General features: G+C 38.0%; 1 protein-coding gene across 1 annotated transcript; it reads left to right on the top strand.

Annotated features, from left to right (window-relative positions):
* The first annotated feature begins 9,158 nt into the window (after positions 1–9,158).
* Positions 9,159–10,944, top strand: LOC115676434 (protein CURLY FLAG LEAF 1). The gene is made up of 2 exons (XM_030599353.2): positions 9,159–9,631; positions 10,268–10,944. Exons 1-2 carry the CDS (start codon positions 9,365–9,367, stop codon positions 10,715–10,717), a joined length of 717 nt encoding a protein of 238 aa, XP_030455213.1. The 5' UTR covers positions 9,159–9,364; the 3' UTR covers positions 10,718–10,944.
* The last annotated feature ends 2,085 nt before the right edge of the window (positions 10,945–13,029 follow it).

Raw genomic sequence — 13,029 nt, 5'->3', positions numbered from 1 at the left:
CTAAAAAGTTCGAGTTAAGAATTATGTCAATGACCTATATGTCATTGTTCGTGATATTTTTGCTTTCTTTTTTATATCATAAAAGGCAAAAGCCGAATATGAAAATTTAACATCGTAAATCTACTATCTCTATTTTATCACATAATAAAACGTGAAGTAACTCCTTTTTTTTTTTGGTCATAGAAGTAACTCTTTAGAAGGTAATGAAAAGAATGTAGTGTTCGAGCACTTATTAATTGATTAGCAAGCCAGTCAACAGGACAATTTCCTTTCCAAAAGTTATGTTACATTTTAAACTCAAAATAAAAGCTCAACAGTCTTCTTATATGTTCATGCAAAGCAGGGCCAGCATTATCGATTAATAGGCTATGAACTAACAGAATTAGTGATGGCTTTAAAGTCAATTTTGATGATGATCTTATGAAAATCAAGTAATTTGTGAATAATTCTCATGAAAATTTGAAGGTCTCATCTTGGAGTTTCTCTCAACGGCAAGTTTGTACCATCCACAAAACTTGTACATTAATTGGGTGGGGCATCAATAAATGGCACATACGTACTGAACATCCATAACACAAAATCCTCGGAATACACTTGCAGGGGAATTAAAAGTCTAATGTGGCAAAGCAGATTACAAAACGCTTACGTGAAATTCTTAAGTTATTCTTAGATTAGCTCAGATTTATATGAGACACTGACGACCATGATGTTATTTCGTTTTATTTCCGAGGCAAATGATAGGAATTGATAAGTCGATGCCAAAGCAGAAAAATCACACTTCTTGAGAGGAAAAAAAGGGCCAGAAAGAAGAACGAAATAAAGTAATGAGAGCTGGGGGAGGGGAGAAGAGATCGCGAAGGGTTCGAGGTGATAGCACACAAACCATCAATAGGGTCCTTGTGATGGTGTAGCTAAGGTGCACCCTCCAGTTGCCCCACGAGATAAAACAAAAGGAGAAGAAATGGAGGTGGTGCATGGCTTCCTTTACCACCACACTCCAGAGAGCTAGGAGTTTCGCCTGCATCATGTGACCTTGGGCGGGAATTCCCATTAGTTAGAATTGCATGACCACAACGACGTGTTGCTAGCGCGGGAGAGATATGCTTTTCACTAGGGTCGCGCAAAATGCCTGAATCACACAACATCGAGACGCACACTTGCAAGCCTGGACGCTCACGCGGAGAGAGAGATCCTTTTTTTTTTTTTTTTGGTAACTCAGGAACCCCCGCACGGCCGACAACCGGGGAGTAAACCCTGGGGGCGACACGTGCTAGCCACCACACACGTGCCACCGGTTAAGTCACTCTACGGCACCCGGGATTCGAATTGATTGGTGTGCGATGACTACTTACATACAATGACTACTTTCATATTTTCACTATAAAAAAACATCAAACACACACACACACAGATGTAAGTTTTATCTTTGGAGACCCCTTTTTCATCTTTATGTCAATTATCGCCGTGTCTATTCTTACGAAATTGTCATTTTCTTTCCAAAAAATATCCGCCCAAAATCCGCAATTTTCACACTTACCAAAAACACTCATAATCGACTAAAAGTCAAACCACGTAAACCTTAAGCAAGATGCTAAAATGATTTGCAAGGAGGGCCAATTCGATATTTTCAATATGGAGTTTTGCGTAGAGGTATGTGAATGGTATTTGCAAATATAAATCTATGTAAATGGTTATTGGGGAAAAAATGAGATATGTTTTTTATATTTCCCAAAAATATTGGTTCTAAAATTTATTACTCAATGCGTTGATGATTGAGATCTGATGAGACATAAAAGGCTATGGCGTGGGATAGAGGATCCTCATCCCTATGTCTTCTCCCCTAAGCAAGTTTTATTTTTGTCTTCTTTGTTTTTGATTATTTAATTGAATTTTTGGAAGAAGTTTTCTTTTGTCCCTAAATTTCTTGTGACTTAAAATAGTCACGACAGCAATCTCATCAGTGTAACTACGTGTGTCAATGACAAAAAGATTGCATTGCACAAATAATTCAAGTCAAAGGGCTCGATCCCACAACTAAAAATCCAAGTAATCAATTGCACAAAAGACATAAATTAGAAGGAAAAAGACAGAACTATCCCTTAACTAATGATGTCCTTTGATTTATTGAGATCACGAGACTCTGAAAATTCGTTCTAAGCCTAGCAATTTAGGTCACTAAATCATGATTTGGTTTATTCTCCCACGCACTCCTCACAAAGAAAAGTTCCATGAGTCCAACAGTTTCGTCACCTTAACCCTGCATGGGAACAACAGTGTCTCTCTGCATGCTGACTGGGAGCAAAGAAATAGTAAATTTCCAGAACTGTCTCCAACGTGTGGGAGTAAATGAAACATTGAATATCTTGGCATGAAAGGAGATGAGATGCTCAAAGACACAAACTAAAAGGCATAAATGAAGGGGGAAGAAGAAGGTGGGGATTGATGTAGCATTTAACAGAAGCAATGCGACGGATGGTGAGAGAGTGACGATGAAAAACAAGTTGAGAAGAGAGAGAGAGAGAGAGAGAGAGAGAGAGAGAGAGAGAGAGAGAGATCGGGTTCTTCAAGTGAGTCCACCTGCCTCCTTCAATTCTTTCTTGAAATCAATTGAATGCTTTGAATTCAAGAACGAGCATTGAAGCTCCTCTCTCTCTCTCTCTCTCTCTCTCTCTCTCTCTCTCTCTCTCTCTCTCTCTCTCTCTCAATATTAAATGGGGTTGTTGCGAATAACCCTAGGTTGAGTACACACATTTCATGAGTCATTGTCTTTTGATTACGTAATAAGCAGAAAAAACGGTGGTTAATTGTGACCGGTCGTGTCATTAAGGTGTGTATCTTATTTATCACCGAGCGACCCTCAGCCATATTCTAGCAGTTGGTGAAGCTTTGGAAGAGTTCACTTTTCATAGTGAAAGTCTCTTGAGACTATGCTAGATCCATTTTCGAGCATTGAATTGCATCTTAATGAGTTCCATTAGATTCTAATCAAATTGCGTTAAATTAACGTCGACTGTTTTTGTTTGCTTTGCTAAAATACAAGCTGGTTATATCAATCGATCATCAATTCTAATCTCTACAAAAATATTATCAGTTGTTCGTGAAAAACCAAACAATTTTACTCATGATAGATTATGATATATTGATTTCATTCGATGTACCGCCAGCAGAAGACTTATTTTACACTTTCGCGGTCCGAAATTTGATATGTCGATGAATTTGGTCACATAATTATCACTGAGTAAACATGTTACGCTTTCAATAGCGACTGTGTAAATAGTTTCTTAGACAACCAGGGGAAACTCATATAACCCACGTATAATTATATTGAACTTGATCGCCAGTAGAATTATGAAGAATAGATTATATGAAGAAGTCTTCCTACTTTTTAATTTCGGAAAGAGGAAAATAGGGGTTGTCAACAAGAAAAGTGAGTGTAAAATTTGACATTCTTGTAACTTATTTAGAAACATTTATATCTTAAATGAACTCGTGACACAATATTTATATATCTAATAAATATGCATTGAATTTAAGGGAAATATCTAAACTATATTTTGTTACACTCATGGGTACTATATATTGTTGCAGCAATGAGTAATGCTACACAGGTACTTCAAGTGTACTAAATTTTTTTTACTAATTACTAACAGCTCCTGTAGCACGTGCCATGTCATCACAGAGTTCATAATCAGCAGCGAAAATAAGAATTGTAAGAAAAAAAAAGGAAAGAAATCATAAATGGGGCAAGATCGATTGATGAAAATCTATGTTTCCCATTCCACTGTTCATTCTTCCCGAAGATGAACTAGCTGTGATTGAAGTCTCATGAGAATAGACGAAGCTCTTCACTTCTTTCGAATTTAAGGACAACAGGCGAAACACAACGATACTTTCGGCTTACATCGTGATCGTTTCTTTCTAGTTAGCAGTCAAGTGGCGATTGGCCATCTTAATTCTGCTCGAATTCAAAAGAAACGAAAAGAGCTTCAGGCATTATGGCTGGCTCTTCACGCCAGCTGCGATAATGTTTTGAGGGGACATTTATCCAATTTCGGAAGAAGGAACAGTGGAAGTAGTAAATATAGATCGATGTACTTTAAATGATCTTGGCTCATTTATATATTTCTACGATCTTTGTTTCCAGTGCTAGCTATGTACATCTTTGATGACATGGCGGGTTTCTCATGGGTTGCCCAACATGTAGACAGATTGGGTAAAAACATAATTTTGGCCTAGAGCTGGACAAATTGAATGTATTAGTACTATTGCATGGTTGGTTGGGCTATAAGGACCTCATTTTTCCAATTTAATTTGTCACTTCTTTGTCACTGTAAAAAGATCACTTAAGGTGATTTTGATTATATATTTTTAGAAAATTCACATAAGTGGGGGATGCAGAAAATTTTGGTCAGGGTTGAAACAAGCTGAGGAGGACGAGATGGAAATTATCCTTAAAATTTCTTCAGAAAAAATATGCACAAAATTTTTTAAAATGCTAAAAACAAATGTTCAAAGCCGAAAATCGTGCCAAACATTTACGCACTTTATTTATCTAAAAGACAAAAAATAATCTCGATTGAACCCATCTGCATAATGATATCATGGCCAAGTACCTATAGAAGAATTATGTATTTTCGACGGATCATTATCTTCTAAAAGTCTTGATAAAATTTGATATACGATGATGATTTCCATCAAAGATAATTGAGAAATTAAGAAAAAGAATAAAATAAAAAGATTTCATGACGAATGCCCATGTGCATTTATTGATCAACCAATTAAGGTAATTTTGCCAATTCCATTACACTGACTTTTTCTCACATTTTGTATAACCAGTGATCTGAAAACTAAAATCTTTCATCACATGACGGGGAAACAAAAGAGCGAAGCTCGTACTGTTTTGATACGAACGCGAAGATAGGCCATTAGTCGATACAATTTGCTGCTCCGGGGAGATCAAGTGTGGGGGCAATGAATAGCCGGAGGGGAAGTTGGTAAATTGAGGCATGAAATGTAGTTGACTCGGTGTGGCTTCGTCCCAATCGACCGAGCAAGAAAGTGGAAAGGCGCATTAACTATTCGGATCATGGGAAGTTGGATTCAATAGCCTCTGAGAGGGTGGTGCTGTGAGGAGCTTTAAAAGCTTATACATATCCTTGTCCTTGGTCTCACCGAGCAATTATTACGAGCGTTCGTTGACAAGTGCTCTCTCAGGACGCTTGCTAAACATACTCGGTGAGGAAACAGTGTTCGATGTTCGAATTCGATCGTGCACATCATGGGGGAAAACTGTACATTTAAACTCCGCCATATTTTCTTATTCGGCTATTTTAACAATGGATAATAACACAAACAGTCTATGAACTTTAATCCAATGTGCAATGTGATTCCTGAACGTATAATTTGTTCAATGTAATCTCTGAACTTTAACCCAAAATTTAATGTGGTCCCTGAACTTTTAATTTGTTTAATGTGATCTCTAAATTATATGAAAATGTTCAATGTAATCTTTGAACTTGAATTTATGAAAGGACTACATTGAATATTTTCATATAGTTTAAGAACTAAACTGAATATGTACCAAAAGTTCAGGGACAACATTTGAACAAATTAAAAGTTTATGAACAAAATTACACATTAAGTTAAAGTTCAAGGATTATATTGAACAAATTAAAAGTTAAGGGATCACATTACATATTGGGTCAAAATTTAAGGATTATTTGTACCATTTTCCCTTTTAACGGGTTTCGAAGCACTTTTCGACAAAATTTCTTATTATTGATTCATAGGAGCATGGGTAGTGTAGGTTTTTTTTTTTTATCCTAGATTTTCTCTTTTGCCTCAGTAGCTAAGAGAGATGATGGGGAAGGGGCTCTTAAAAAGGTGGAGTGCTTGGAGTGACCCAATTGCAGAAGTTGGAGTTATTGTGGTATTAAAGATGGATTGGCATTCAGGACCCTTCTTCAACTGTAATGCAGTCTCCCCTCATTCAATGACCCCTCTCTCTCTCTCTCTCTCTCTCTCTCTCTCTCTCTCTCTCTCTCTAACACGCACAAAATCTCACCGTCTCTCATAAAAGCCTTCCAACTCTCTCCTGGCCCCTTTTGGCCTTGGCTGAAGTTGGAGGTTCTTTTCATTGGCTTCGAATGGAGGTTGGCCATGGCTTCCAATTCATGCCAAGCATTGCGACTGAGTAAATAGCTCGGATCTGTCCCGATCTCGAGTCAGATTGTTCCAAATTGAGACACAAATCTGCCCCCTACTCCCAGTTAATTTTGTGATACTATAGAATGAATAGATATATCGACTTGAGCATAACAATTTCCAAAATAACCTAGGGTTGGTTAGGGAAAGAATTTAGTCAAATAATTAACCGGGTTTGGGTTATAGGATACCAACCAACTGAATACCGAACTCGTTCCAAACCCTACGGAGATGTGTAAGTGAGATCTTGGATAAATCTTATAACTTGAATCTTGATACCCGATTACCATCTTACTAATTCTTCAATTGAAATGTGAAAATGTGAACTTAGACAATTGTTAAAGATTTATTGATGTGTTTTGAAAATGTAGTTTTTCCAAGTTATTGCATGTAAGTACACTCTAATGTGTAACTTTCAATTTCGCAAGCTTGCATCATTCCGATCTAGCTTTTCTTTGTGTGACAATTGTTTTGTATTTCGAACTGATTTTCACGTATTAAAGTTGGTCAATCTTTCCAGGATTGCCTTCAACTTGAAGATAAGGATTCATACAATATTAATTTTTTAGTAATAGCAATTATCTTATCGAGTGCTCCAAAGACAATTGTTAACAAGATTGATTTTGTATCTTGTTTTCGGAGGCTCGTCCCTAGAGCCCTAGCTTGTACTCCAAAAACACTTTGGAAATTGTACTAGTAAAATTTAGGAGAAATTTCCCGCCTCAAATAAATAAAGAATTATCAATACATGTAAGAAACTTTTTGCATGTTCATCATTAGACGATTGACACGTGAATTAATTCGGTTACATAATTATTTTTACGTAAATATGTCGACGGTTAATGTGTATGAAATTCTTTTTACACCGACGATAGATCTGATACAAATCCATGATAGTACCTTCAAAGCATTTTTAACAAGTTTTAGAAGGTGCTCGAGACATTCTTTTTTAACATTTTTCAGAGATCTGTACCAAGGGAATTAACACGTAAGCAAAGGAGATCTTATGCATTGGGATTTGGGTGTTTGTGGCGCCCTCGAGGTCAGATGAGTTACTTTGAATGCATAATCGTCCTACATTTGACCTCGGCCTGAAGAAATTGGACAGGCCGGGGACCATGAACTTCGACTATGTCATATAATGGGTGCATAATTGAAATATCATTTCAAGTTAGATCCAAGAGAGCCAAGGCCAGGAAATGCTTGATGCAAGTGGGTCTAGAAGAAAATTTTTTCTGAACTATAACAGCTAGCTTCGCCTGGTCAAAACGTTCAATATTGTTAACTGCAACATGAATCATAGGTACTACTCAATCCTTACATATTAGTCGGTACAAAATTTAAGTTGGGAGAGCTTGGCCATTAGATATAAAACATGAATCTAAAATAAGTTACACTGTTAGTGTAAAATGTCTTTCACAAATAATAATAAGGGATAATGACATAAACAGTTCTTGAACTTTGGCCCAATGTGTAATTTAGTCTCTGAACTTTTAATTTGTTTAATATAGTTCCTAAACTATAGCTTAATGTTCAATTTGGCCTTTGAACTTTTATTTTGTTCAATGTGGTTCATGAACTTTTGATACATGTTCAATTTAGTCCTTGAATGATACGAAAATGTTCAATGTAGTCCTTCCATTAATTCAAGTTTAGGGACTACATTGAACATTTTTATATAGTTTAGAGACTAAATTGAACATGTACCAAAAGTCCAGTGACTACATTGAATAAATTAAAAGTTTAAGTTGCACATTGGGTTAAAGTTCAGAGATTATATTGAACAAATTAAAAGTTTAGGAACTACTTTGCACATTTGATCAAAGTTCAGAGACTGTTTATGCCATTTTCCCTAATTGTAAAATGGAAATTCTCATATGTTAAAGGAAAGAATTCGATTATTGAAATTCAAAATAAATAGGCAACCTAAGTATGTTTTATAGGTAACGGGGAATGGTCTCTAGTGATCAGATTGAGTCAACCCTTGAACCAGTTACAACCAATGTCGCATGTACATTTTCTTTATATTTGTTCAAAAGTGCTCTTGAGACACTTGTTAGATAATTGAAAGAGATATATTACAATCTTCTATGCACCGATTTTTCTCATAACACGCATAATTATTGCTTAACTTGTGTGCCAAGTGGGGGTGATCGATTCTAAGGTTGGTAGGTTCCAAACCAAAAACCTACAACCTACAATGTTAGAATTATTTCATTGTTTTTACAGCCTGAAAACTACCTTGTTTGTCTGATCCGGTTCTAGGGTCTACCCGACATTGTTTTTTTTTCGTTTGCTTCATTTAAAAAAAAAAACCAAAACAAATAGCAATTATTGTACAATTGTGTGAGCAACAAAATGGCTCAAAGTAAAATATCGATGCAAAACAAACAAAAATATAAAGTACTAGAGAAGTTAAGTTCATTTAAGAAAAATAATCATCTTCTTCCAACTTCATAAAATAGGTTTTTACCGGTTCCCAAATGAGAGGGTGGGTTCAACACCTAGAACCTAGAACCTACTCACACAGTACTGGTTCCAAACTTTTGGAACCGGAAACTAGATTCTCTTTCCAAGAGCAGACAGTCAGATTTCCATGTAGAATCGGTCCGGTTGCACAGCCTTAGTGCCAAGAGCTCTCGTTAATAAAATCATATCTCTCATGTCGATGCCTTAAGAAATAATATCATTTAGATTTAGACGGGGCATAAACTGCACAGGAACTTGTATGATTTAGTGGGATTGGTATAGATCCCGCAGATTTTTAAGTGTGATTGACTTTGATCTATTAGATTTCGGTGGATGCAACAAGTACTCCAATGCCTCACATGTTAGTTAAGCAGGGATTGAATGAGCAATTAATTTACATCCTCAGTCACTAGCTAGACATTGGAAGCTAGACAGCTGAGAGAGAGAGAGAGAGCAGCTTAGAGTTGAAGAAATTGATGAGAAGAGCCAACTTGGAACACACGTCAAACGTCATGCAGATGTGGGCTCTCTCTTAAAGCTGAGCCCTTCACACTTCCAACTGCTGATCGAAGGAGAAGTCGCTCCCTCTCGTGTAACCCTCCTCTAAAACATTTTCACTCTACCTTCTAATCTCTCTCTCACACACTCACACTCGAGATCGAGAGAGAGAGTCTTTCGTGGTGAAGCAATAATGGTTTCTTTTCAAAATTCGACACCCCATTCACCGAACCGGAGGGGGACGATCATTCAAGGTTTGGAGAGTCTATCCAAAAAGAGAAAGTGGGAAGAGACGCAACAACCACGGCGAGGGCGACGGCAAGAAGGAGCTGAAGAACCCTTCTGGAAACGATCGCCGTCATCGTCGGAGACAGCAGAAGCCACGAGGACAGTGCTCGACATCGAGCTCCACCTCGAAAGTCCCTTGCCTTCTGAGTGGCAACGGTACCTTGATATTCAGGTATATTAGTCTCATGTTAACACTTGTGTAAGATCGTGCGGATTCATTGGTCTCGAAAAATCGTGGAGACATATTTTTGATCCATGGAACAAAATCAATTCATAGAAAGTTTTTGACAAGGATTTTTGCTTCCTTTCTGAGCAATGATGCTTTCAAAAAACGAAAGAAAAGTCATTATGGATGTAGATCCTATCTATTCCGCGCTAATCTGTGCAACATGCATAAAATCTCGACGCTTGACTTGGATCTTCTATATTCCATCGTGATTTGAGTGATGATCTTCTCCATCCTGGTCCAACTTTTACCAAGAGAGAACGAGTACAACGTCATATCCTCCGTTTGTTTTTGCAATCTAGCGAATATCATTGATGGCCAAAAGAAGTTCGATATTACACTAAACTATTGATGGATATTCATTCTTCATCCTCGTAGAAAATTTAAAGAAGTTCAGTGTTTCTTTAATTTGAAATTCCTCTTATTCTACCCATTGTATGGTTTGCCTAATGGTCGATTTTTATGTGAAAAGCACGTCTTATCTGCACGCATTTAATCACCGAGAATAGGGCAGAGCAACAGACTGCTGTAGGAAACTGCAGACACTAATTGAGCAATTTACGTGCCTCCATTCTTTTGCAGTCCGGACAGATACACTTCTACAACACAAGAACACACAAGAGAACGTCAAAAGATCCTAGAGAAACCTCGGACACAGGTCACCCAGCTCGTCCTGGTCATCACGTGAGCTTAGACCTCGAGCTCAACCTCCCTTATAACCACGACCAGCAAGACGATCATGAGGACCTATTCTCAAGGACAATGCGTCACTCGAGCAATCTCTCAGAGAAAAAATCAGGACGACAAGTGAAAAAGGTGCGATCGTGGTTGGGATTAGAGACGAGAGACGAAATTAAAGGAGAAGAGGAGGAGGAGGAGGTGGATCATATGGTCACGACAGTTTGCATGAGGTGTCACATGCTGGTGATGCTATGCCAGTCGTCTCCGACATGTCCCAACTGCAAGTTCTTGCACCCGCCAGACCAGAGCCATCGGACACTCTTCAAGGGCCGTTGTAGCCTCCTATGCTAATAGTGATAGTTTGAGACATATGTATGACCCTAAGCTTTGTTTATTAATTAGTACTAGGTTAATCCGGGTGATGAATATATACGTAACCCAAGAAGTTTGTGCTGTGATTGTCGCTTTGAGAGAGGAACAGAGAGATTGAGAGAGCTAAGAAGGGAAGTGGGACTAACGCAGATGAGTGTAATGATAGCTAGTACGATATGATATGGTATGATATATATTTACAAGGACATTTTACTCTGTTTCCTCTCCCTTTGTCCTAGGCAAATGAGTCCTGAATGGACCCGATTGAAATGGTGAATTGGTGATGGATAAATGGATGGGTGACGACCACTATGCTTTAAGGGCGCGTTTGGTGACGCGGATAAGAAGCCGGAGAGGATGAAGACTATCCTAATCGGCATTTGACGACACACCTTAAATGGACAAATCCAAACATATCCAGATAACAATCCAAATGGTCTGTTCTGACTCTGGGGCAGGATGATTGTATACGGCCTAGATTGGATATCAATTTTTCTTTTAAAGAAACGAGCAAATGAATTTTATGAAACAAGAACAATAGATATTCGTTTTGTCCGGCGACTCGCTGTCGACAACCACCGTGCCGTGATAACAAATATAAGACCATCACAAGATGGTGGTTGCTTCTCTCTCTCTAAGTCTCTCCGCTATCACGGTGGTCTCAAGCTACCTTTATGATAGAGGCAACGACCACTCCAATTGTCATCATCGTTGTCGAAAATGGCAACCCCCGTGGGCAGTGATCACTCTCTCCGTAGTAGATTAATTTAAGTTTTTCTTTTCGTAAGCTTATTTATATAAACTTTCATTATTTATCCAATCCCAATTTAGGTTTACGAAACACAACTTATTGGATAGGATATGTTTGTGCCCAATTGTTAAATCTAATAGTTTACCAAACAAGGGGATGTAAGAAAAACCCTTGTTTGGTAAAGAAAATCTTTTCAAATGGTTAATGATATGGTCAGTTTCTTTTTTTTGGCAATTGTTGCGAATCGTCTTTACAACACTGGGATATGCACCATAACCTTTTCAACCCATTAACCTAAAGGAGACGACTGGATGATGACCACTTTCAAGGGTAGGTTCCAATGAATGGAAGGATTGACGCCAAACAAGAGAAGCACCTGCGCAGAGTATAGTGACAACTAGTTTCTTTATGAACCTAATTCATCGTCCGGAGACAAAACAACTGACATAAAACAAGTAGCATGCAGACAAGCGTATACTTAATCTGAGGCACCATTCCTCAATTCCATCAAATGGAGCTCATGAAGAATGTCACTGATCTTCCAAGGATGCATTTATATGTATACTCACTAGAAAATTTTTTTTTTTAAATCAAGAGGTCGGTCAATTGATATACTTTCTTAGGAGCTGAAATAACTTTTTTTTAACTAAAATAATTTGATGAAATGGTTTTGCCGAAGAAGGGGATTTGCCAGTGGGCTCGAACTGGCGCTTACGGCCCAATTATTTCTTCAAAGGCGAGCCATGTGGTGTGTTTCAACTCAATTAAAATCAAGGCACCCGTTAGCATTCTGTGGATTTGCTTTGATCAGTTCATCATGCATGGGCTACCCAGCCCAATACTCGGAACACATGCATGTTTGCCTATGTATGCATATACTTTCCTTCTAAAAGTAGGTTAGAGATTTTCTTTTTTTTTTAGCATAGTATGAAATGAAATGAGCAGTTGCGTTATACCATTGATGGTTATCCACCTTGTTATGAATTGCTTCACCACTTCTCACACATCCATTGTCCTAAGCCGGGTTTGGATGGAACCTTTTGCTCCAAGCCGTGGGACTAAACAAGATGATCCTATTTCCCCCTTTGCAGGGAAATTCTGTCTTTACTCGTTGAACAGGAGTGTGTTGAAGGACATTGAGAACTTGTGAGAGCCTCTAGAGAGGGCCCTGCTTTTGCTCATCACGATCAGGTGTGTGAATATACTGTTCGCACTCTTTCTCTGCTAATATGGATGACGACAAGAGAATCTCTTTTGCTAGTAAACTGGGCTTTAAGGCATCTAGGGAAACAAAGGAAGTATCTTGTTTCGATCTTAATATTAGAGGGATACTAGCCAAAGGCTCCAAGGATACCATTAAAAGGACGAAAAGCAAGTTGACTGGAGGAGAAAGAATGCATTTGGTTAATTGTGACAAAGTGGCTCAGAGAAAGGAAAATATGTTGGATTAGGTCTCTGTCAAATGAGATTGCGTGATATGAGCTTCTAGCTAAACTCAGATGGACGATCCACAAAGACTTGAAAGTGAATTGTTCAGCTC

The sequence above is a fragment of the Syzygium oleosum genome, unplaced genomic scaffold (assembly GCF_021117445.2).
Source record: "Syzygium oleosum isolate NSW1041296 unplaced genomic scaffold, Sole_v2.1 Sole_v2.05, whole genome shotgun sequence".
Classification (NCBI taxonomy): domain Eukaryota; kingdom Viridiplantae; phylum Streptophyta; class Magnoliopsida; order Myrtales; family Myrtaceae; genus Syzygium; species Syzygium oleosum.
The sequence above is the reverse complement of the archived record's forward strand: the minus strand, read 5'-3'. Positions and strand labels throughout refer to the sequence as shown.

Excerpts from the sequence above, each read along its gene's own strand:
- LOC115676434 (XM_030599353.2), top strand. The coding sequence starts at position 9,365 with ATGGTTTCTTTTCAAAATTCGACACCCCATTCACCGAACCGGAGGGGG. Across the intron at positions 9,632-10,267 it reads AACGGTACCTTGATATTCAG|TCCGGACAGATACACTTCTA; the intron begins GTATATTAGTCT and ends ATTCTTTTGCAG.